Raw genomic sequence first — 25,735 nt, forward strand, 5'->3', positions numbered from 1 at the left:
TCGATGGCCAGCGAAGAACCCGAAGTTTGGAAACCTAACCACGTGATTGATATAAAAATCCGACAGGGAGAGGAGATTGCTTCGAATCTTGATAGTTAATGCTTCGACGGCGCATGGGATTTGGCTCGTATCTCTGGGTCTCCCTGGGATGCAAGTTGGATACGTGACTCACTAACTTGGCCCCGTCCCTTTTCCTTCTCAAGAAAAGAAAAGAAACAGCTCATAGATCTCAAATTTAACTAAAGATAGGGTGTTATATACAAAGTCCCCTAGTGGTTATTATTGTGTACTTTATTAGTACAGCTGCGAGTGGTTTGGCTACATCTCCTGTTGAATCGAGAGTCTGGAAGCAAGGGTAAGGATTCAAGAGAGAGAGGGAGGGAGAGAGACAATGGGAGAGTCCGACCACCCGTACGTGCCTCGAGATCTGCAACTCCCGGGCTACGTGCCGTGCTTCCTCTCGCAGTTCGACATCGTCGTCCCCTACCTCGCCTCCTCCCTCGTCGTCGTCGCCCTCATCTGGCTCGTCTCTGGTCCTTCTCTACTCCTTTTTATCTACTTTGCTTATTTTCCCGATTGATTTAACTGCTACGTACCCAGTTAACCATAGATCGAATCTTTCGCAAGCGCTTAATTGCTAAAAGGAACTGATCTCTTTGGCATGCTCCGCTCCATACCATCTTTTTGTGAGAATGCGCGTGAAAAAAAATTATTAACTTTTTTTTTTTAGTCCGCTGTTTTGTCGACTATTTTAAAGAAAACCCACTCGGGATTTCTTCCGTTAGGCAAAATTTAGCTGACCATAGTGGTAATTGGGTTTTTGGATTGGTTTCAGGGCGATGCGGGAAGATTGCAAAGATTGATAGGTTGCTAATGTGCTGGTGGGCGTTTACGGGGCTGACTCATATTATTCTAGAGGGGTACTTTGCATTTTCTCCCGAGTTCTACAAGGAAAAAACTCCGAATTTCCTTGCGGAAGTCTGTAAGTACTTATACTGTTTCTTACTTCAGATCCCCCTTTAGAAATGAGACTACACTTTGTGGGAATCTAGGTATATCAGAGTGTTTGATCATGATGAGTATTTACAGGGAAAGAATATAGCAAAGGTGACTCCAGATATGTCGCCAGAGACGCAGCAGTTGTTACTGTTGAAGGAATAACTGCTGCAATTGAGGGTCCAGCTTGCATTCTTGCTGTGTAAGACTTGATTTGCTCTCTGAAATCTCTTTTAGTTGTAATGAGTTGTTTGCTTTATAGTTTTGGAATTGTGCGTCTTTCCATCATTTGCTTTCTCAAAATTAATAACATTTATTATAGCACCTGAAAGTATAATGGGCTAGAGAAGGGGGGAAGGGCTCATTACTGGGTTGAAATAATGCTTCTACATAAGTCAATATGGGTCCCTAACGGGTGTAACTCACATGTTTCTAGTTTGTTTAGTTATTGTAATTCTTTGCATCATCCCCTAATAAGTAATTAAGTATGATGTCTTTGTTTGGTATATTAAGTGATCTACAATGTGTCTTCTTGCCAACAATTGCTTCTAGTGCCTTTAGGAAAACCAATATGATGTTCCCTAGTGCCAATATATGATATTTGAAGGATAAGGTTTGTATGAATAAGTTTATGGCTTCTAAATGGTGCGTGCTAGATTTTTTATTTGATCAGCTTGCTAATACTTGTTATTTAGTGCCACAAAAAGAAGTAGTCACAGAGGTGTAACATTTTTTGAGATCCTTTTCTGCAGATGAGCCTAAATTATGGCTTAAGTAGCAGCATATCTTAGTCTTTTGTTGAGCAGAGAGGGCGGTAATCCGAGTCAAGCTACACCAAGCTGGGGTGACCTTTCAGCAAGATCCATGGGCTTTAGGCTTTATTTGAATCCAGTCTAGACCAAACTGCATAGACAGTTTGGACTTGGTTGACCTCACTCAGTCTTGAAATTTTATTATTTATCAAAAATTTAAGCTGAGGCCGCACAAAACTTAATTGATTTAAAAACTTGATCAGACCTAGTTGGCTATAGAAAGCAATCTTGGAGATGCTTTTCTGCATTGGCAAGTCTGTCCGATCAGGTTGACCTGTTCTTTTGCATCCATAGACTAGGTAGGTCTCAGCCGGTAAAAATAGGAAGTTTATTTTTATCAGTAGCCTAAAGAGTAAGTTGTATTATTCTTTTTGTTCTACTTAAGCTAGCAACTTTTTTTTTCCAATTACTTTTGATTTTTTTAAAAATTATTTTCTGATTTATGTAGGCTGTTCTTCCATAATCCTGTTCTAACTTATTAATTTGGACAAATCTATATGTGATGCACTTATTACCTTTCTATTTCCATTTGTTATTTATCTTATGTGTCTATGGTAGATATGTTTCGGTAATCTTAATTCTTAATAAATTACCTTCAGTGTCTGTGAGTGAACTTCTCTTCTACTAATCTTGATTTGGTTTATGTGAATGAGCCAAATTTGGATTTCTAGAACAGTTGTGTGCTTGTGCCTTACATTTTAGAAAACCTAATTTCAAGTTATCTTCTTCCCATGTCTAGTCAAGTCCTCCTTTTTATGTTTTTTTTTCTCTTAAAAGCCCCCTGGGCAAAGCTTTTGTTTATGTGAATGAGCTAAATTTGACTTTTTTAGATCAATTGCTCACTTGCGACTCTGTTTTAATTTTTTAAAACGAACTTTAATTACAAGTTATCTTCTTCCCATGTCTATTCAAGTCCAATGTTTTGAGATATTTACGGAAAATTGTTGCTTGGTTGGGTGAACTTAAGTGCAATTAGGAAGGTAATCTATGCAAGTGTAGTTTTCATAGCAGGTCCCTTCTGATTTTTTTTACAAAGGAACTTAACACCAATTTGATTCCATGCTAATACTCGATTATTCACGTGTCAATTCTTTAAAGGTTTTTCATCTTTTAAGTTGTGCTTTTGTTAGAGCAAACCATTATTGTTGGGCAAAGACTTAGATGATTATGATCTTTGTGATATGAACTTTTTTCTTACACACATCAACCAGTTATTTGCTGACAGCTCCACGGGGAGAGGTCTGATGTCAGCTTCTGTATCTCATGCTTTCTGTGACTGGAAGTTGTGCTATAAATAACATATGCAATATTCTTAACCATTGGTCACCCTGTGGTGTTCATTTATCTTGTTATGATCTACATGCTGAGATGTAACTCAATCATCTAAAAGAATGCCCTGTGTAACATAGTTTTGAATGCAAGTCGATGGCAGTTTCGAAAATGCAAGTATCTTGAGTTAAGATTTTTCCGGTGAAAGACTATTCTATACGTACAATATTGCATAAATACAAGAGGTTACTTGCATGGTGATACGAAGTTCTGTTGTACATCAAAATATCAAACTATGCACAATATGCATACTAATACCTGTATGTGTACAGCATAAGACAGAAACATTACTTACTCAAAATAGTTTTCCTTCAATTTATTAACATATACTTTAACTTAGTAATTTGGGAGTATGTTGCCATTCTCTTTCTGTCTATTAGCCTGTCAACCATGTTAGTGATTTGATCCAACTAGGTAGTGTAAGAAAGATAATCGTGAAGTATGTTTCTTATATGTTGGACAACTAGCCATTCCTGTTCAATGACATCTCACAAGAACTACTTTGACTGTTGCAAGCGTTAGGTACTTCCTTTTATCCTTTTTCGTTCTCTAATATTAACGTTGTTTGATACATCACAGGTTTGCAATCGCAACAAGAAAGTCTTACAGTTATATTCTCCAGTTCGCCATTTGTCTTGGCCAACTCTACGGTTGCTTGGTTTACTTCATTACCGCATATTTAGAGGGCGACAACTTCTCAACCAGCCCATACTATTACTGGGCATACTATGTTGGAGCAAACAGCTCATGGGTTGTTATACCAACAATGATTGCAATCAGGAGCTGGAAGAAGATTAGCGCAGCATTCCAAGTTGAGAAGAAAACAAAAACTCGTTGAACTCGGATTCATTGAGAATTTCGTGCTAAGCAGAGTTAGAAATTTCGGTGCTACTACTCCCTCATTTATTATATGAAGCACACTTCTGAAACTGTAACTTTTGTGCACTTTGATGTCTTGAATTAATTTGTAATGGAGGTTGATTTGTTGAATAATCTGTGTAGCCGCAGACTTATCATGTTGGACTCAATATTGCCAAGAAATTTTTTACCTTTTTCAGCATTAACTAAGAAGGATCCTACATTATTTGATAAGCTTTTCGTTCTAAAAGCAAGATTGGTAGACATACTGGTGATTCAACAGCGGCAAAATTTGCTTTAAAAGGAGAGGGCCCCTTCCATGTTGGCTAATGTACGCTAGTATGTCAATTATGCATATAGATTATGGTTTGAAATGATATAATGTCCGATAGATAAAAAAAAAACATAGTTGTATATATATATAATTTTAAGAAAAATTAAATTTTGCATCCTCTTGTTTTCTCTTACTATTGTTATTTAAAAACCCTTGTATTGTCTAATATTTAGGGTTCATGGAACGGTCTTTAAAAAATCAATTGAAAGGATTTTTGTGCCAATAAAAAGAAAATACTAGAGTCCAATGGTGCATGTTTTTAGATGTAGGCAAATATTTTAATACCCTTCTAAAATCTATAATCTTAATTTAACAACTATAATAGCTAGTTTTTGCATCATACTAGTTTCTTGGTACCGATTCTAAAACCATATTATGTTTAAAAATAGCATATTAGTTAAGAAGATTTTATTACGTATGCCTAACTTTCGGATTACATGTTCTTTTTTCCCGTTATGATTTCCCTCTCTTAGATTAAGATTTCCCTCTCTTAGATATGATTGTGATAGATATGATTAGGCCTTAATAGTAGGAGATATTATTTAATATTAAACTACTTAAATTTGATTATTTGGAGATAAACTTCAATCTAAATTTAATTCTATATCCCTATCTATTATTAAAGTTAATTTAAATTAATCTTAAACTAACTAGAGATATATATGAATAATAAAATTTAATTAAACTTTGGTCAAGTTAATTATAAAAAGACATCTTATTATGATATATATACATTACTTCCGGATAAGAATATATATGTCTTTTATTTAATAAATTATTAAAATAATATAATTATAAAAAAAATAATATATTAATGTAATATATTTAAAATATAATAATTACCTATTCAACCAGTAATATCTTTTAAGTTTTAACCATTAGATCTTCATTAGATAAACAATTAAATTAATGCAACAGGTGCAGAAAATGCTTGGGTCTTGACATTTCTTATCCTGTTCCCATTTAGTTTAATATTTCTTTCATAAATGATTATAGTAAGATGGCCTCAAACTGATCACGTGTTTCTCACGTGATATATATATATATATATATATATATATCCAATTCAGTTTATTCCCAATGTGAACATGGCCCAAGAGGTTCGATATAACTCTCGGCTTATCATTCATTCCTCACATAGAGAGGAGGCAACGGCCCACGACGACGCCTCATCAACCGTAATCACTCCCTATCCTTCCCGTGCGACCCTCCGAGCCTTTCTCGGCCTGCTAATTTACCGAATTACCCTCAAAGATAAACAATAATGCAAATCGCGGACCGTCTCGTTAACACGCCCGCGTCTGCGTCTTTTTTTAGCTCCTCTCCTCCTCGTCCTCCTCCTCGTCGCGCCAGCCGGAGCCACGAGATTTACTCGGCGCTCAACTCCGGCGATCTCCCTCTTCCTCCGCAGACGTACGTGGTGAGCTTACCGGCGGGGATAGCTATTCCGGGAGACAGGGGCTAGTGGGGGTAAATCTCATTCGGAATCTTTACACCTTATCCTGGCATTATAATTAGCGAGCCTTTACGTATTGTATCGGAAGACGTACAAAATTTATCTTGATTTATTCCTCCTCCTTTGTGTCTTGTGCATGGATAAGTAGATTTATTCGATCGACATATGCTGGGTATCGACGGAGAAGGATGGTGGGGAGGTATAAGGCTCCTCGGCCCCGTCGCGTGACCGGTTCGAATCAGCATATCATCGAAACCGTCAGCCCGCCACCGAAGCGGGTCTATCAAGTCTGGAAAGGAAGCAATGTGAGGTTTCTTACATTCTTTGCCACCATTTCTCTAGTTGGTTTTGTTAGTCTTTTCTCAATTCAATGATATGTTGTCAACTTACTAGTTATTCGGAAAGCTTAAGACGTCAGGGAATGTTATATACTTATATTCTAACACTCTTATGCAATTCTCAGCTCGAGATATTTTAATAGGCCTAAGAACTAAATTTTGAATTCAATAGGTGAATTTTCATATATTTAAATAACAAATAGACAAATAGGCTTGGCTGGATTCAAACTGAGGACATCCTGCTTTGGTAGCGTATTAGTTCACCCATTGTTTTTAAAGCTTAAGTTGATATCATCTAACATCTGATATCAATTATTATCTTAGTATTCACATTGTCATGAAATTGCGTGAGAAAATCAAAGTAGGTTGCATTCTCCATAACGATGTTGAAGAATCTATGAAGCAATTAATCTTCATGTATTACCTTTCATCCATTTCTTAAGAATAGGTTGCTTCAGATCTTGAAGCGAGAAATACACCCAGATACATATTTTACATCTCTTACTTTTTCAATAACTTACCAGTCAACCAACTTTAATTTTGATACTCTAAAACTTGTCGACATATCCTCATTCTCATGAATGTTTTAGATTATATCTGGTTCTCATTAGTCCTAGGAGGGGGGGATCATCTAATCTGTCTTTGCCTTGGCAGAGTCCTACCCCTTGGTTAATTTCAGTAATTTGGATTGCTACTGAGACATGCCCTTTTAAACTCAAATAAGTCTAACCTTGCATAATGTGTTCTTGTGTTAACATGATTGCATTTTGTGTACGCTTTAGATTTCTAAGCATCAAAGGCATGTAAAAACATGATACTCTGGTTTGTCTAACTAACGTGTACTTGGTTTGCACGCAACTGATATTCTTGTATTGTAATGAGTTAAAAATAACTGTTTCATTTATCTTTCTCTTAACTTTCTTGTAGTTTGGATAGCAAATTAGTTTGTTAATTGTATTTTATTGGAAGTTAATAGGTTAGCTTTTTAATAATTCTGCAGATATTCTGTCTCAGAGGGAGGCTTATATTTGGTCCAGATTGGAGCTCATTGTTGATTACTGTGGTTCTAATAGTTGTGCCAGTTATCCTATTTGCTGTGTTTGTTTCACTTAGGTTGGTTAACGACCTCCATCACCAATTCGGGAATCTCGTTCTAGCTGCAGCTGTTGTTTTCGCAACATATGTGAGTTTCCCATCTGCTGTTTTATCTACCACTATACAATAATACTTATAACATCAATCTTTATTCACTTTGTCTACTGTAATTCATAGTTTATCAATCTTTTTATTCACTTTACCAATTTGATGGGGATTCATTCATGAAGTGTGGAATGTTGGATATACATTAAATGATTAGGGAGTAGTATAATGGTCCAAACATGTCCAGGAAGTTTCCTTTAGTTCACCAAAAGAATGATCTGGTTGAAGTTGGAGGATAACTCATGAATTTATCATCACTTGAAGCTGCAATGAGAGGCTCACATTAGGTATATTACATGCAGTTAGTATCCTTTTTGACTACTGCATGTTATTACCCTTACTTGTAAAACTATGTATCATCCAAGAATAACAATAACATGAAAAGTTCTCATACTAAGTTCTTCAAATATTCATTGAAATAGTTTCAAAAATGGCAAGCCATTTAAGGATTTTTACTGGAAAATTTGCTCTTTTATATCATTTTCTCAGTTTACTTATTGTACTACTAATCAATATGCAGATTTCTTATCCGTGTAAATATATTTTGTGGCTGGTAAATGCCTTTTTAATATATCATTTCCATTGATAAATCAAATTCATATATTTACAAACTTTTAGTCATCCTTCTTGAACTCTCTACCTTTCTGAAAGTTGAATTATTATAGCTGGGCCTAAAACTGTCCTTGTCCAAAACAAATAGTTATGATATTATTAATCCTCATTCTTTCTTACAAGGAATTGAAAAGTCCATATAGGCCAAGAACTATGATATAGAAGTTCAAATTTGGAAGAAAAGCAAATCTTTAATTCGGAAGAGGAAGGACGCAAATACCATATTAATCAAATGGTCTATGTTGTACTATTATTTTCTATCTCTTATCTTTGTGTTAATCAGGATAATCATTGTTTGAGATTTCATGGAACTTCAATGCTCTGTAAATACTGACAGTGTTGTTCTTTTGAAGTATAATTCAACGAAGTTGAGCAAACAATCTCTCTTGCAAGTTGAGCTTGTCATTTTCTTCCACCTATCTTGCCTATTTAGGTTGTTGGGTAGATTGTTGAGTCCTCGTCTATTCAGACACCCTCCTTAAATCAAGCAAGATTGTATTCTTATAGGATTTCAAATATTGGAGAAGCAAAGTGGATCTCTACGCATTCCTGCAGAGCTGCATATAGAATTTCAAGTATCAGACAAGAAATGTTAACTAATGGTCCTTATATGTCTGTGTAAAATAGGGCGAGCTTAGAAGTTAGAAGGAAACATGTAGAATCGATCTTCAATCAGTCACAGGATTCTGTCATTCCATACTTCAGTCTGATCAGCTTGTTACTTTCCTGAGCAGTTCAATTGATAAAAGAAGAATTGTATGAAATTCCAACCACTAATGTCCTCTATCAATCATCAGCTGACCTGATTTGGAAACATGTTTTAGGAAGTTGTACATGTGGGATTCAACTATCACATATCTGAGAAAACAAGAGGCTGGTTCAGTTTTTATTCTCTTATGGATGACCTTTATATTATGTTTATTAGTCGATGAAAATAAAATAATAATTACACGCCGCAACTATCTGGAATTACTTTTCTAGCATACCATACTCTTTTATCTCTTAAATAAAAGCAATAGTTAATTGGACTGTTTGATGTCCGATATGTACAGGTTATCGTTCTTTTGTTTCTCACTGCTGGCAGAGATCCAGGAATTGTTCCTCGTAATTCACACCCTCCAGAACCAGATGATGATGGTGGCATCTCACCATGTTTATCCACAGAGTGGACTGGAAGCCAAAATGGCGCATCATCTCTGCCACCCACTAAAGATGTTCTTGTGAATGGTGTTGTTGTCAAGGTCAAATACTGCAACACATGCATGCTGTATCGCCCTCCTCGTTGCTCCCACTGCTCAATCTGCAATAACTGTGTTGAGCGCTTTGATCATCACTGTCCATGGGTTGGGCAATGCATTGGAAAGGTGTGCTTTTGATACTCTCTTCTTTTGCTACCTCAAGTCCTTTAATCATTTTAGACTAGCAAATCATGTGATTCCTTTTAATGAATAATGATATAACTATGATCTGTCGATCATAAAATTTCCGAGATGCCAATATCTCTCATCTTCAAGGATTTTGTGACTGGATATACATGTGTGGTTACTGGTTATGCATTTGCTATGTTTTTTCTATTAGCTTTAAATCTGCATAATATTTGTATATTGAAATTATGTTGAAGATGTGTGTTTGTACTCTCTTTGAGTTAACAAATTTTAACTTTTGTTGCTGGTTTTCTGCCCAAGTTCTTGCAACTTCAAAAGTCAAAGAGTATATCTACTTGTTATTTAGTTTCTCGTGTTATCAGCTGTTGATGCATACCTTTGGAAGTGATATTGTTCTTCCTTTTTTCCTTCATGGCACTAAGCTTGACAAAGTGATCTCACAAGATCAACCATTTTTTTTGGGGGAGTTGCTATGATCATCCTACTACAAATGACAGATTATCAATTAGATTTCAAATTTTGTATTTGCTTCTTTTCTATAAGGCAATGCCAGCTGATCAGTTTACTTTTCTATGTGCAGAGAAACTACCGCTACTTTTTTATGTTTGTGTCCTCCACAACTCTACTATGTTTATATGTCTTCACATTCTGCTGGGTGCACCTCAAGAAGACTATGGATGCATACAAATGCCAATTATGGACAGCTATTATTGGATCACCTATTTCTAGTTTTCTTATATTATATACCTTCATCGCGGCTTGGTTTGTAGGAGGGTTGACAGTCTTTCACCTTTACTTAATTTGCTCCAATCAGGTTTGATTTTTACTGAAGCTATATCTCTCTGTTATAATTTGTATAGGTTGTTCGAAACAAGACCTGAAAACTCTTTTTGACTGCAGACCACATATGAGAACTTTCGAAATCGCTATGATGGTAAAAGAAATCCTTATAACCATGGATGCGCTACCAATATCATTGAGATGTTCTTTTCAAGAATACCGAAGTCCAGGAACAATTTCCGAGCTAAGGTGAAAGAGGAGTCAGGCGTCTTCTTCTCTCCCCACTCTTTGGAGAATGCTATAAGCTCAGATATCACTAAAATAAGCTTCGATTTAGAGGTAGGTGGGAAGCGGGAGATTTTAGCTTCAGAGGAGTTTGATGATATACAATGTCAGATAGAAAACCTGAGTGGGTTGGAAAGATGTGGCACTCGACCACAGCGCCCAAGCTGGAGTAGTATCACAGACAGCTGGGAAATAACACATGATTTTGAGGCATTGTCTGCTGATTTTGGAACAGAACCAGGATTTACTGAGAGAGTAAGGAACCATGGGAGTTACCAATCATTCCTTTGAAAGGCTTGTCTTTGTACAATGTTGTTGTTAATCAAGCTAACTTCGGAAAAGCCTCAGATTGTAATTACTGGATATAAAAAAGAAAATCAAGATCTGCAACATGCATGCAAGAAAGTACTTTTTGTGGAGCTGGGTTATTTGTACATGTCTTCTAAGGGAAGAGCCAGTTATGTTAGTACTCTTATATGTGAGTCGTGTGTACTCATGATTGTTAACCTGTCCAAGATCTGGGCATCTGGAACAGAATTTATTGGTTAAAAGCCTTGGCTTTTGATGTATGCTTTTACTGCTGCTACATTATAAAGTTGTTGTTCATGTTCTTCCAAGATTCAATTTTTCTTTTGCTTACCCTCTGTTCCACTGAATCCTTAACCATGTAATTCTACCTGGAGATTATTATCTATTCCTAATCACTCCAAAACAATTTATCAGACCAAGCTGCAACTTGGAATGAGTCCTAGAAAATCTTATATCCATGGATGTCTACAATGTTAACCATTACCCTCAGACAATGCCATAAATGTCTCAAAGAATATTGCAGATACTTTGGGTTTATTTCTCTCCTTTCCTTAACTGTAAGAAAACCAGCTCGATAAAATGCTCATGACTTCATGACTACTTGCTACTTTGCTAGATAACTATTCTGCCACTTGCAAGTACATATGAGTTCAATGTATCAGCATCAGTGAAAGATTTGGATGCTCTTGGAGTGGCCTTTGGAATTGGGCCCAAGCCTCATCTGAGAAGATAGATTCTTTCATAAAATACTATCACCTAACAGATCTTCAAGATATGATCGAGGTCAACACCTGCATGGTATATATTTCTAGATGTTTGACAACTGATCAAATGAGATAATATGAAAATAATTTTAGCTCTTTAAAGGAGATTCTTCAATTCAAGGCAAGTGGAATGGATATTTTCAAGGGATTTTCCTCTTAAACACAATTTGGTCTTCAAAATATGACTCAGAAAATATTATGTAGATAATTTGAGCCAACCATAAAGGACTTGTGTCTTCATCAAAAGCAGAGATCTATTATGTGAAGTATTCCTAAACTCACCCTACTTGACGAAATATTTTGGAAAGAAGATTATTTAAAATTTTGAAGTTATATTCATTCCATGCACATATGTGGCAAAGTAGCATAATATGGTTGTAGAATAACCACAAGGCATGAGCAGAATCCTGAAGTTGCCTACAATAACTAAAGAGAACCAAATTCAACTATAATCCAACAACTTGTTAGTTAGATAGACAGGAAGAGAAAAGGTGGCAAAGATTTGATTTCACTTTATGTCCTTGCTTATTCTCCTCATCTCTTACATATTCTTGTCTATCTAACCACAATAAATTCTATTTCTCATGAAGTCAACTAGATGAGAAGCAACTTGAATCAAAATTATAGACTTGGAATTTTGAACCTTTATCTCCTCTATTCAACACTTGCCAAGTGTATTGAAGCCTCATGCATTCGTATTGACCTTACTGTCGGCTCACTACTGTTGACCTATTAATGTTGGTAATAGTCAATCTAGTATCTTTAGCTTTTATTGTTAGGATTTGCTGCCATCTGGATAAGCTGGTAGGCAGAATGTAATAAAGAAAGAGATATATTCTGTGGGGTTGTTAGGCAAGTGGAGATGAGATAGTGTGGAACCAAGACATGCACATAAGATTCTGTCAACTCCATCAGTTAAAGCTTAGCAATAGTATAAAACTTCTATATAAGTTCATGGTGGCAAATACTTGGAGGAGCCAAGAAGAGAAACTGACATCATTTGTTTCTTAAACTCCATCATGGCATTCGGGAATTCTACACTGAGGTGTTTGTTCTTTGTCTCCCTTAAAGGCCTCCATACTGGAGTACTTGGGGAAACAGGAGAGCAAACACCTCATCTTGGATTACTGCCATATGATTCACACCTCTCTCAGCTTGAAGTCTAGAAGTAATTCATGCCAAGGTAAATATATTTCTTCTCCTATTCTGGAATGAAGACTGACCTATTTATATATCATAAATTCCTTGTTTTTTTTCTTTGTTAGGAAATCTTATCATGAGCTTCTACGGCAGTGATAGGGTCAATATATATATGTCAAACACTATTAAGTTTTGTCACATTGCTTTAGTTGCTTGAATCCAACTTCTCAAGGCTCTCAAGGCTAGTTGCACTGCATATGTCTATTTATTCAATAGTCTAATGGTATAAACAACTGAAAAAAACCATGCCCTTATCCTAATTGAGAATCTAAGAAAAACTCATGAAGTGGCTGCTGTAAGAAGGCCTTGCTACTTGTGTTGCCACTGTAAGCCAATTGTGAGGAGAAAGGTGGCCATGTAAGGTGGAGAAAGTTAATGTGTGTGTTTTGTGAGGGAATTTGTGAACTTTTTTTTAACTCCTCTTGGTTTACATAGATCGACTGCAATCCAATTGTCTTTCCTGCTTGGTCATCAAATGATTAAGACCTTTCTTTCTATTTTCCCGCCTGTTGTTTTGTTTATTTGCAATACTATTATCTTTCAACAGCTATGGATATATATATATATATATAAGGGAAGAGTGCGCAGCTACAGTCATTCTAGATTTCCATTATTACATGATCACTCCCATACGATCAACTTTTCTTACTCTAATCAATATACTGATGGTATTTTTCTGAAAGAAATCACACAAGGTATGAAATAAAACAGGAAGACGGCTACTGTGGGCAAAGGCAGGGATTTTGCTAAAGCAGTACAAAACCTCAGCCCGCAACAAATATCACAAGAAAAAGAAAGGATTTAACCAAATCATATGCTGCCATTTCTCCGTAGGGATAATGAATTGTACTCTTATGTTCGTAGTAATTCTCACAGTAATATCAAAATAATAGAATGTGGACTGGATTCTCACAATTGAGACATACAGAAACCAAATCCAATAGTTGTACATGTATAGAAATGTTGAAGTTTGGCTCAAATTTAGAGTTCAGCATTTTACTTGCTTGCTATGACAGTGCATTCGAACAGGCCCTGAGGGCATTTGAACACAGTTTCCAAACATAGGCCATTGATACAAGTGTTTGAACGGTCTAACCACATTTGAACGTAAATTTGAACTCGAGAGCAAATTTGATGCAAGTGTTCGAGCAGCCCAGTTGCGTTCGAACACGAATCTAAACCCAATAACGAACTTAATGCAGGCGTTTGAACATAATCCTAGTGTTCGAAAGCCAGTCTGCATTTTGCATTAGAATTCCTGAGAGTGTTCGAACGCACCTAATAAGCGTTCAAACGCTTTGCGAAAATCATCTAACTTGAATCAGTCTTATAAATAGAAATGTTGGGTTTTAGGGTTTGGTGTTGAACATTTTGCAAGAGAAAAAAATTGTATGAGAGAATCACCATTGTTTAGAGTGAGATTAGAGCTGTAAACTTTTTGTATTTGGAGATTTGCATAGTGGATTAAAATTTGCCCTGCTCGTGGATATAGGCACATCACCGAACCATGTAAATCTTGTCTCTCTATCTTTTCTCTTTATAGTTTGCATCTATTTGGTGTTCTTATTTATGATTAACTTGGGTATAAAAGTTCTCTACAACTAGTATCTTAGATTTAGAGTTCTCATATTGATATTGATATTAGCTTTGCTAATATTTAGTTTACCTTAAATTATTACTATTTCATTTGGATTTGTTTAAGGACGAAGAGTTTTGTTTCCGCTTTTCTCACCCATTGGTTTATTTGCACTAGGATGCACTTCTTTATACTTTCTACGGGAGTCATATCAACCGCATCTCGCCATGGTGGCAGGATCTATATTACTATATAGCTAGATATAGAACACAAATGCTAAATGTTGTAAAGGTGTATGATAGCAATTGGATTTCCTGGACAAGAAGCTATGGTAATGTCAGAAAGCTTATTAACCTGAGATCCTGTTAGGCGGCTTTGTGCTGCTTTGGCTCTCTGCAGTTATAACATTCTGAAAACCCCTCAATCGATGTACTATCATGTTAGGCTGCTGTCTTGATACCTGCAATAATAATGTGGAGCCAGAAGTAGTCAAATGCTGTAAATTGTGAGTATATATATAACCCCAGGCAGGCCCAGTTCTTTTCCCTTAAGTTCTTAAAGAAGCAAAGACTAAGGATCGAAGAGGTTCAAGTGACAACAAGTACTTGGCAACTGCTGCATGAGTATAAACCCCAAAATGTTAAAATGGAAGATACAACCTACCTAACTAAAACACCGACAGATAAACATCCTTTAACACACTAAAGAGAATGCATCTTGAAAATGGTTGATGGTACGAACGATAGTGTAGTTGGAATCGCTTGCACAAATCACTTTGGGAATCTGCCTGACAACAAAAGTTGAAAGGTTTCTTGAGAACCAAGTACCTACTCAGGCAAACAGAAGAAATCTCTCGAGCTATACCTCTCAACAACCTGGATCAAAGGCATCATCCACGTTGATCTAAGGATTCGTTTAGACACTTGGCAAGGCCAATCAAGCAGGGCTCCCACATTTTGCTTCGTGCGTCTTCAGGTAAGAGAATTCTTTCTTATTGACAGATATTTTATTTAAAGTCCAGATTTAATCAACATAAAAGGGAGAAATTTTTTTTCTTTTTTTTTAACGAAAATAACCACAAACATATTTACAAGAACCATGACACAGAAGCAACAAGAAAAATCCCAAGAGAAATAATATTTACACAACTACCGTAAGATGTTCATTTTAAGCAGAACTACTGCAAGATGCTTTGCATCAGTTATATCGATCGTCTTCTCCTTCTCCCTCTCCCTCTCCCTCTACACTGGTGGCAGCTCCACTCCCACCGATTTCAGGGTCTCCGCCTTTAATGGTCTGAATCAGTTAGAAGAATATATATATATATATATCAAGCAATAATAGTCAAAAGTACTTGAGAAGAGTTCCTTTTTAAAAATGCTTCGGCTATACTAGATGCTATTAAAACATGACAAGTTTATAACTTAATTAGTCATCATCGATGCATTGGACTTTTAACTGCCTTGTTAATCCCACCATTTTTCTATTCATCATATTTTCCATCTTAAATTTTCTTGTTTTATATTTTTGGAATGTTGTTACCGCTGCGGTAGTACGTACTGTAATCGATTAATGCTTTGGATTAGCTCAAGGAACTAGGATTGATAGTTACTAGTTTTCAACTGAGAGTACTCCGACGGACTTACAGTCGGCCGGACGCCGGGGCGCGGGTAGGGTCGGAGACGCCGGCCCTGACGGCGTCGAAGTCCTGGAGGTGGGCGATCTTGCGGAAGATGGACTTGTTGATGAACAGCTCGGACTCCCGCACGGCCCAGTCCGGGTCCACCACCTCCGGCACCGTCTCCCGCTTCTTCTTGCTCACCAGCACGTTCGGCGAGTACGCCAGCTGCTGCTTCGCCGCGTGGAGCCCCAGCGACGCCGCCAGAAGTATCAGCCCCAGCGACGCGTAAATCGGCACGTACTCCGCCACGTAGTCACCCCTGCTCACACGTGCGCCTCTTTCATAAATATCATCCAATGAAAAACAAAAAAGAAAATTGATTGATTAATTAATTAATCGATCAACTAATCGGACCTTGGCTCGGCGGAGGTGAGGCGGTGACCGGCGATGTCGTCGACCGTCGAGGTGGCGAATCGACGAGTGCTCGCTAGAGATCTCATGTAATTCTTGGGGAGGGAGAAGGGGAGAAAGAAAGAGTTAAGAGAGATTTTAAAACAAAAAAAAAGAAACTAAAGTTGAGAAAGTTTAGAAGAAGGTTTCTTTTTGGAGAGGAGGTGAGCTTACCGCTGCCCTCGAAGCCATTGCCATATTGGAGTGAAAGACTGCAGTCTGCGGCAAGTAAGAGAAGGATGCAGGAGATTTGGGGGGGGGGAGAGGAGAGTGGGAGAAAGTGACGAGTGGAGGTACACGTGGCGCGGCGAAAGTTGACGGAAGAGTCTAGGAATTTGGAATGGGATAGCCGGATAAACTAATTATAAAATAAGTATTCTCTTTATTATTTACCAAATAAAATTCTTTTTACTTTTATGTTTACTTATATTTTAGAATAATTACGGTGATATAAAGTGAAAAAAATATTTTAAATTTTTTATGAAATTATCATCCTATCTTATTTGATATAAATCAGATTAATATGATAATATTTGTATTTTAGAATGAAATTATTATACTATGTAACTATTATTTTAAAATAAAAAGTTGTATTTTAGAATAAAAAAAATTATCCCTAGGCATATAATTTATTTGTTTGAATGAGATGAATTAGATATCCTTTGCGCCACCTTTGGGTTCGATGATCTTTGCTACTCTAGCGAAAGGAGTAACTGCAACTGCAGGTCTTCCAAGTTACTTCATAATGCTTATCCAAGTACATTTGTATCTGTTATAATATATATATCTATATATATATATTCTTCAGAGAGGTACACAATTTATAATAATAAAGAGCATCAGATTATTACGTATCACTATATTTTAAATTTGGGGAAGCCTCACTGTAGTTCAAATGTGAGAATTCTTAGACAACGTAAGTCTCTTCAACCACCTTAGCCCTTAGAATGACCTCCTTGCCTTCGTTTATCGTCAATTCTAGGAATATCATAAATTCTTATTGCTGAATCAAAGATTGTTGAAATATGACAGGAATGCCATAGAGATCTTTTTCATTTTTTTTTTATTATGAGTATAATTCATGTCGAGACTTAAATATAAGATTAAATGAACTATGAAATTACTCACCGGACGATGACTTTGAATCAGTGATTCTCAAATATACTTACTTTAAGTTTATATTATACTAAACGCGTAAAAGAAAATTTGGGAGAAATAGTTTGGTCTTAATGTTATATATGGGCATGAGCATGCAAGGATATAGATCATTAAAAGGACGGACCTATACAGCAAACTTAATTTAACTTCCATTCAAGTTGAAATCTCTTAACGTTTAATTGGGACATCCCTTAGTTTCACTTTTTTTAAATAACGAAAAAATGTTTAAATCTCCATACTGCCAAGCTCATCAAAATTCGAAAGGATGTTGCGATTTAAATCTTCCAATCATGTTTCATGCAAGATATATATATTAATACCAAGAAAAATAAATCATGTACAAGAAGATACTAACTATTAAGAACATGCTTCTCATACCATGGAATTGACACAACAAAAGAATCATATTTTACTACAAAACTGCAAAAAGATGCACATATTGTAACAGGAACAAGGCGACTGTGCTGGAAATGCCCAGAAACAACTTCATTGTGTAAGATCTCGATGCCTTCACCTTCTCTATTCTCAGAAATCTGAAGTAGAATAGGTCAAACCTGGGAGTGAGCATCTGGATTCCAAGGATCTCTTGCAGTAAGTACCTAAATCTAGTATTTTCAGAAGGATAGGAAAGAAAAACCTCAACACTCCCAATACCAAAGTCAGCCTAGATATCTAGGTCAACCTAGGCTTCAGATCAATCAGAGTGCTTGCCACCCTTACAAAATAATGAAAGAAGTCCTCCCAGGTGGTTGGTCCATCTATGATCTAAGACAGAAGGCTTAATGAATGGGTTCAACCCATCTCTCTACCCATGGGTTAGGAATACCAACGCCTCAACTTCCACATGAAATTAATAAGATATGAAGTAATTCCAAGCAAGCAGGATGAGATCCCAAAGTATCCCTTACAACAAAATCCAGCCCAACCTTCAAGAACTAGGATCGAAGGAATTGTCCACGTTAATCTTAAGCTATCTCTCTCTCAACAAAATCTTTCAATGAATCCGTGACACTCACTCAGAATAGCAACCAAAAGTGTTCTTTTTTTTTTTCAAGGAATATTTTTAATTGCTTGTAATCAGATATTTTATTAAAGTCCAGATTTTGATAAACATAAAAGATAGAAATTTTTTACAAAAATATTATTTGAGGATTTCAAAGCAACAGGGAAACTCCAAAGGAAATAATATTTACAAGGACTGTCGTTTTAAGTACCGTAAAATATTCATTAAGAAAAAAGAAAACTACTGCAGAATACGTCTATTATTCGATCGTCTTCGCCCCCTCTAAACGAGAGGCGGCTCCACCCCCACCGATTTCAGCGTCTCCGTCTTTAACGGTCTGCACCAATTCGAAGAGGAATGTATCAAACAATAGTCAAGACTATGTAATTTCCTAAAATATGCCTCGGGATGACAACTGAAAGGGTTACGATTTTATGCTTTGGCTTGGCTCGAAATTAATTTTAAGCCTGACATTTTGTTTCAAGCTCTAGGGACTAGAATCGATTGATAGTAACTTCCAACTGAGAGTACCCCGACGGACTTACAGTTGGCCGGAGGCAGGGGCGCGGGTAGGGTCGGAGACGCCGGCCCTGACGGCGTCGAAGTCCTGGAGGTGGGCGACCTTGCGGAAGATGGACTTGTTGATGAATAGCTCGGACTCCCGCACGGCCCAGTCCGGGTCCACCACCTCCGGCACCGTCTCCCGCTTCTTCTTGCTCACCAGCACGCTCGGCGAGTACGCCAGCTGCTGCTTCGCGGTGTGGAGCCCCAGCGACGCCGACAGCAATATCAGCCCCAGCGCCACGTACACCGGCACGTACTCGCCCCTGCATTCTCACACGTGCGTGTGCGTCTCCTTCAATAAACAAATACGATCCACTATACAAATACACAAATTACTTGGATTAATCGGACCTTGGCTTGGAGGAGGTGAGGCGGTGGCCGGCGATGTCGTCGACCATCGAGGTGGCGAATCGTCGAGTGTTTGCGTTTGCTAGAGATCTCATGCAATTCTTGGGGAAGGAGAAGGTGAAAAACAAAGAAATCAGAGAGGAAATTAAAAAAAAAACTAAAGTTGAGAAAGTTAATTAGAAGAAGGTTTTTGTTGGAGAAGGGGGTGAGTGAGCTTACCGCTGCCCTTGAAGCCATTGCCATTGCCATTGCCATTGCCATATTGGTTGATGGTTTGAGACAAAGAACAAAAGAAAGCAGAGAAGATCTTGGGATTCGAGGGAAGAGTATACGCTGGGATGCGGTTTTATGGGAGTGGGGAGAGTGACGAGTGGACGGACACGTGGAGGGAGACAACACGTGGCGTGTCGGAGGTTGATGGAAGAGACTGGAGCAGGTGATCTAGAAACTTGTAGTGGGATAGCCGGAGAAGGTTCGAGTGTCACGAGTGATCGATCATTCATCAGTTTGATTTCCTCTCACAAAGAGTTAGCAAAAGGATTTATTAAAATATAAATAAAGAGCAACAAATGTATTGAATAAGATGAGAGCGATGTCCCTTTGCACTACCTTTGGGTTCGATGTTCTTTGCTACTCGTAACGAAAGGAATAACCGTAACTGCAAGCCTTCTAGATTATCTCATAATGATTATTGTAGAATATGGTAATAGTTAGTAGGGTGAAAAAAATTATCACTAAAAATGATATATATTAGACCGTTACTTATCACTATAAGTTAGATAAGGAAGTCTTATAAAGTATCATTAGAATGAAAGTGAGAATTCTTAGACAATATGAGCCTCCTTCACAGTCTTAGCCCTCAGCACAATCTCTTTGCCTGCATCTGAACTTTGTATTTTCTTGACACTAAGCATTTTTATGTTCATCTTAAAATTTAAACATGAGATTAGATAAGTTATAAAAATTATTGACTAGGATAAACAACTTTTAAATATAAATTACTGACTGAGATCAGCCACTTTTAAATATATTTAAGTTTAAAATAAAATAGATACATAAAGAAAATTTTGGGAGGACTAGTTTGGTCAAAAACTCAATGTTATATATGGGCATACGCAAGGAAGGAGAGAGATCATTAAAAGCAGGGATTTATATTGCAAACTTCCATTTACTTCCATACAAGTTGAAATCAAATCTCTAATATGAAACATTGGGACATCATTAAATTTTCACTCATAAAAAACGAAAAATGGTTTAAATCTCCGAGATTCCCAAGCTCATCAAAACCAGGGCGTAGAAGGAAAAGCTCCTTGAGAGAACTGTACAGAAGTTACGAGAGAAACTAAAGAAACCAAGATAAGGAAAGCAGAACAAATTCTAGAAGAGATCAATGGGCTGACAGGCGACGGCTAGAGCAAAAGCAAAATAAGAAAATTAGATGTTGATTGGGCCTGGAACTCACCCATCCAAATATTAAAAAGAAAAAAAAAGGTCCTATTACAACGCTACATCGATAATGACTTCAGACTGCAACTCAAAATTATCCACCGGTACTGGTTCCAACTATATATACATGGAGACCTCAACATATTCACAAGGAAATACTCTGCAATTGTGCAGCTTCAAAAGCAAAAGTCACTAGGCAATGATTCAGAGGGACCTCTCAGAAAAACATTGACTAGGAAAAATATGTACATAGATGGATAGAATAGTCAGGATTGTAAAAAAGCTCATCCAAATGCAGGGACTATGCAGTGAGATTCGGAGTTCCCGCAAGTAAAACCTTCGATTCTAACTTGGGGGTTACCTCCGAAAGAAGCCCCACAGGAGGGGGAGCCTACTTCAGCTCTTCCTGTGGGCATTTTGCCAAGTGAGTTTCCTAAAGGAGAAGCTAATGACTGGGTTTGTTTAGCAAACTGTGCATCGCAGACAATCGGGTTGTTAGTGCGGATGGGAGGTGAGCCGCAGAAGAAGCCCATTTGGCAGCTGGAATCAAGATCTTCGTCAGGGTCATTCTGTAGAAGGCCAAACTAAATATCAGGCATTAAGCTAATTAATTTGTATGAAAATAAGAAAGAGATTTTATCTATTGCATGGATTCAAAAATGGTGAAGTCAGAGAACGACCTTGCCCAAGATAATATCAAGGATGTCGAGAGAGGAATCCACTCGAGACATGGGTAAAATGCTGAAATGGGATGCCAGAAAGAATCAGCAAACATCATAAAGCATAAACAGGATTTGAAATTCAATGTTTATAACTTGCAAGATCAGAAATATATGACATAATATAAACGTGTAGCCACAAGGGCTAATTTGATATTGCCTAGAATTGCTTCCCTTGTCATCAAATGGAGAAGGCTCTAGGAAGCAAAACATATTGTAAATTGTATGTAAAAGTACAGAGCATGACTCCAATATGAGATATATAATTGTGAGTACTATCCTGGCTTTATTCACTCAGATATTTCTATTACTTGCAGCCTTGCACCTAGGAATTACTATGAATGAGGCAATGACAGCAATTTACCAAGGACACACTTCACAATTTACATAAAATAATAGTACCAGCTGCTTCCCTTATCACCAATATGAGAGAAGCCTCTGTGAACAGAGATCTCTAGTCAGTTATATACAGAATCTAATATGTGATATATAACTGTTCAGTACTACACAGGCTTGCAATCAGCCAGATTTTTCCGTTCCTTGTGCTCGGAAATTAATATGAAGGGAGTAATGACAGCAATTTACCAAGGGCACATCCCTCACAGATTGCATAAGAGAGATACATCAAACCAGGCAAAGTAAGAGACTCTTGCATTGGGATACCTCTTCTTAACTGAAAAAACAAATAAAAACTTAATATGTGAATAGGTGGTATGATCTGTTTGTGTTGGTTCTGGTAGAGCCCTGATGCCAGGTGTTTGCCTGGTTTTTTGGATTGTGGTGTTGTAGTAGACTATACACAGGGTATAGCCTCCTGTACTGACTTCTTGTTTATGGGGTTTCAAAATGAAGCTGAGCCTAAAAGGCTATAATTTTAGAAAAAAATTTAAAACTAGCTTAGGTTGAATAACTAACCCATTTGTTTTGGCAGTGGCTCTGTTCATACTTCCCATGAATGAAGGAACCTGAGATGCACGACGAGGTTGAGGACAGATAACATTGGCACTAGGGGTTGATGGAGTAATCACTTGCCATAGTCTTGATTTTCCATCAGATATGCGTTCTGATTGTAGTTGGCAGATAGTATTAAGTCCTGAAGGATAGTGCTCCATTTTGACTGCCTCCTGGAGCAACATTATATTCTAAATATATCAATGAAAGAGCGGGAGAAAGCAAAAGAAAACATCCTACATGAAGCACAATCATCAATGAGGACGACACAAATAAAGCAAAAGGCATCAATAGATGCATCAAGAAATAATAGAAGAATTTAAGATGGCATACTCCAAATCAGCTCAATATAGAACATATTGTCCAACATATAGATCAATATGTCAATTCAGTACCAGAGAAAGAAAAACATTCTACAAGAAGCACCATCATCAGGGCTACTAAAACAAGAAAGAATTGATAAATACATTGACCTTTTAGTGTGAATGTGAAAAAGAACAAACCTCAGAACCTAATCAAAATGTCAAGGAATATGCAGAAGTTTTTTCTGATGAAAATTGAGAAACTAACTAATTTCAGGGGAACAACATGCATTATTACATAAATTTTTGTAATAGCTGGAAATAGTAGAGCACAGAAAGCTAATTGAAGATAAATGATTTACTACTAACTACTAAATTCTCTCTCCTAATTTAACGGTTAAAATTGCATTTCTTTAAAAAGTTAACCAGAAGTGTCGGTTAATATGACTTGAAGTACCGGTCACCCTTTTAATTTGTGAGGGTAAACTAGTCCTTTTTTATTTCTCTCCTAGGTGGCCCACCTTTATACAAATAATGAATAATAAATTATTTTATTACTCTATTAGGAGGCTAATTGAAGTCTGCACTCAATTGACAAGTCAGCCCCTTTTTCATCTATTTTCGATTTACACTCTGTTCTTATAATTATTAATTCGAGCCCTATATTTTGCAAATATTTGGCTAAACATAAGCTCAATTTGTAAATATTGAAACAAATCAAATTAACAGGAAACTCTTCATAAGTTAGTATATTTAAGGTAAACATCCTATATTTTGATTATATTACAAATAAAGCCTCTTTATTATTATCTATAAATAGAACATGCTATTTGCTTAAAAAATATTAAGTCACACCCTACAATTGGTGCGCATTCAATGACGTGTTCGGACCAGCCCTCACAAGAGTTGGTCCAAATGGAATCTAGATCTGGTAGGGTGTGGCTTGTTTTCCTTAGAGCAAATGAAGAACTCTATTTGTAGATAATAAAATAGAGGCATTTATTTGTAATATACTCAAAATAGGGTGTTACTTATATTTTTCTCTTAAATTTATTATAGATATACGGAGAGGTCAACCCACACCCCAGGTATTAGTATTTTTCAAAATCCTAACCACCCTATCTCTCTCTCGAATTGGTTGTTATACCTTTTAAGTTTTAATTTATCAATGGATTGAAATCTTCTTTAACAAATAATTGGTTTGGTTTGTATCGAATCATTGGTCAAAACTGAAGAGTAAACCTCAAGCAGATATTTTTCAGCAGTGAAGCTACCATTTGCTATATATAGATAGTCCTATATTTAGCTATGCTACCAAGATGGGTCTTCGACAGTTACAGAGATCATTGTTTTAAAATACTTCCGTCATAGAGCCTAGGCTCCTACCATAGATAGAATACAAATAGGCTCCACTTAGGACCCGCATAGGTGACTGCCTTAGCATTTCGTATCATATTTTAGTTTTAGTATGTAGATCAACTCCGAAAAATCAAATTGTTATACATGTTGATGTATTAGTGAATTCTAATAGCTTATTACTGTTCTTAACAAGAATGCATTACTACATTGTTTAGATTGTCGGTATTAATTTTAACTTCTCCTTGAACTAATATTTTTTTATTTATTTACTTTTAACCGTCTTCAATTATGGGCACCCGCCTAGTGCCTAGGCCTACATTATATTTACTTGTCCACCAGTCTACCGCCTTTAGTCTTTTGAAACCTTCACACAGATTCATAAATGGATATCAACCAGAAGAAATAGAAGATAAGGATATATCATCGTATCTCCTAGGAATGGATAAATAAAACCAATAAAAGAAGCAGTAGATCAGAGGAATTCTCCAAGAGAAGTCTCATGCCACCACTAAACATTAGATACCATCAAATCAACCGATCACCTACGAAATCAACAGAAATATACGAAAAGTTCCAGTATTGAAAAGAAAAGTTTCAACCCTTGGCAGCATTAGAAACTTGACTTTATCTTTAGCCAGTGCAATAGAAGCAAATGCTAAGATCTACCAGCATATGTCATTACAAAGATCAAAACAATAAGAAGACAAGGTTTGCTGTACTCCGATGCGAAACAAACATAAATCCTCACTATGTGCTTTGGAATAACGAAATGCAGCAATAATGTAACACTGATTCTCCAAACAAAATGCCTTCAGACCAGGAAAAATTATGGAAAAAGATCCTTACCTTGACGTATCTCCTCCTAGATCTCGAGATCGAGCCCGGAACGCACCGGATCGTCAAAATCTACCACACTAAACCTCCAGATCTATCACTCCTTGCGGCGATCTCATCCACATCGACGAAATCGAACAAAAAAACGAACTCTACACCTCCATATGTACAGATCTAATAAATGCGGAGATAGAGGAGGAGATGAGAAGCAGAAAAAGGCTACAGATTTAGAAATAGAAAGCTTTTAACCTCTCTCCTCTCTCTCTCTCTCTCTCTCTCTCTCTCTCTCTCTCTCTCTCTCTCTCTCTCTCTCTCTCTCTCTCTCTCTCTCTCTCTCCGCCGAGCGCTACGGCTCGCCTCTCCTCTTCTATCCTTGCGGCCATTTAAAGCTGAGCTGGATCCAGGATTAAGCCTCGCTTAGTCCTCGTTTTAAGGCGGGATTAGTCTTGACTTTTGCTGAGGTTAAAGGTAATAAATTTACGGAATATTTGCATTCGACACCCTACGTTTAAGGGATTTTGTTCTTCAAACTACTATACATGTCCACTAATTTACAAAATGCACCTTATCATTTCCACAAATTATTTGTTGCAGAAAACACACCGGTTACTCGGTCAGGTTAGAATTTACCCCACTTTTGATCAGTTGCTTTCTCCCAGAGCGATTAATTTAAAAAAGTCTAACGGTAGTATTTTGTCGAAAACCCACCAAATTTTGTATATTTAACTTTAAGTCAGCAGGGCAAT

The 25,735-nt window shown here is 37.0% G+C and overlaps 5 protein-coding genes across 7 annotated transcripts; 2 read left to right on the top strand and 3 right to left on the bottom strand.

Annotated features, from left to right (window-relative positions):
* Positions 1-301: 301 nt before the first annotated feature.
* On the top strand, positions 302-4,165 carry LOC140760630 (probable 3-beta-hydroxysteroid-Delta(8),Delta(7)-isomerase). The gene is made up of 4 exons (XM_073097668.1): positions 302-533; positions 836-982; positions 1,090-1,198; positions 3,717-4,165. The coding sequence occupies exons 1-4, from the start codon at positions 392-394 to the stop codon at positions 3,973-3,975; spliced, it is 657 nt and encodes a 218-aa protein (XP_072953769.1). The 5' UTR covers positions 302-391; the 3' UTR covers positions 3,976-4,165.
* Positions 4,166-5,662: 1,497 nt separating this feature from the next.
* On the top strand, positions 5,663-10,837 carry LOC140760613 (probable protein S-acyltransferase 7). The gene is made up of 6 exons (XM_073097645.1): positions 5,663-5,799; positions 5,934-6,090; positions 7,124-7,306; positions 8,988-9,299; positions 9,901-10,134; positions 10,221-10,837. The coding sequence occupies exons 2-6, from the start codon at positions 5,974-5,976 to the stop codon at positions 10,674-10,676; spliced, it is 1,302 nt and encodes a 433-aa protein (XP_072953746.1). The 5' UTR covers positions 5,663-5,799; positions 5,934-5,973; the 3' UTR covers positions 10,677-10,837.
* Positions 10,838-14,656: 3,819 nt separating this feature from the next.
* LOC140764034 (uncharacterized) lies at positions 14,657-16,551 on the bottom strand. 3 transcript variants are annotated; one of them, XM_073102487.1, is made up of 4 exons: positions 16,480-16,551; positions 16,270-16,361; positions 15,881-16,174; positions 14,657-14,694 (listed from the first exon to the last, which is right to left on the bottom strand). In XM_073102487.1, exons 1-4 carry the CDS (start codon positions 16,501-16,503, stop codon positions 14,670-14,672), a joined length of 435 nt encoding a protein of 144 aa, XP_072958588.1. In that variant the 5' UTR covers positions 16,504-16,551; the 3' UTR covers positions 14,657-14,669. The 3 variants fall into 3 exon arrangements, with proteins under 3 accessions (XP_072958588.1, XP_072958596.1, XP_072958579.1); XM_073102495.1 differs by lacking the exon at positions 14,657-14,694 and adding an exon at positions 15,320-15,520; XM_073102478.1 differs by lacking the exon at positions 14,657-14,694 and adding an exon at positions 15,320-15,530.
* Positions 16,552-18,647: 2,096 nt separating this feature from the next.
* LOC140765648 (uncharacterized) lies at positions 18,648-19,776 on the bottom strand. Its single transcript, XM_073104830.1, has 4 exons — positions 19,598-19,776; positions 19,382-19,479; positions 19,012-19,293; positions 18,648-18,803 (listed from the first exon to the last, which is right to left on the bottom strand). The coding sequence occupies exons 1-4, from the start codon at positions 19,637-19,639 to the stop codon at positions 18,749-18,751; spliced, it is 477 nt and encodes a 158-aa protein (XP_072960931.1). The 5' UTR covers positions 19,640-19,776; the 3' UTR covers positions 18,648-18,748.
* Positions 19,777-20,541: 765 nt separating this feature from the next.
* Positions 20,542-25,338, bottom strand: LOC140763053 (uncharacterized). The gene is made up of 4 exons (XM_073101121.1): positions 25,002-25,338; positions 22,459-22,667; positions 21,505-21,565; positions 20,542-21,393 (listed from the first exon to the last, which is right to left on the bottom strand). The coding sequence occupies exons 2-4, from the start codon at positions 22,653-22,655 to the stop codon at positions 21,109-21,111; spliced, it is 543 nt and encodes a 180-aa protein (XP_072957222.1). The 5' UTR covers positions 22,656-22,667; positions 25,002-25,338; the 3' UTR covers positions 20,542-21,108.
* Positions 25,339-25,735: the final 397 nt, after the last annotated feature.

This window comes from Typha angustifolia, chromosome 1 (genome assembly GCF_048772165.1).
Source record: "Typha angustifolia cultivar Huaian chromosome 1, ASM4877216v1, whole genome shotgun sequence".
Classification (NCBI taxonomy): domain Eukaryota; kingdom Viridiplantae; phylum Streptophyta; class Magnoliopsida; order Poales; family Typhaceae; genus Typha; species Typha angustifolia.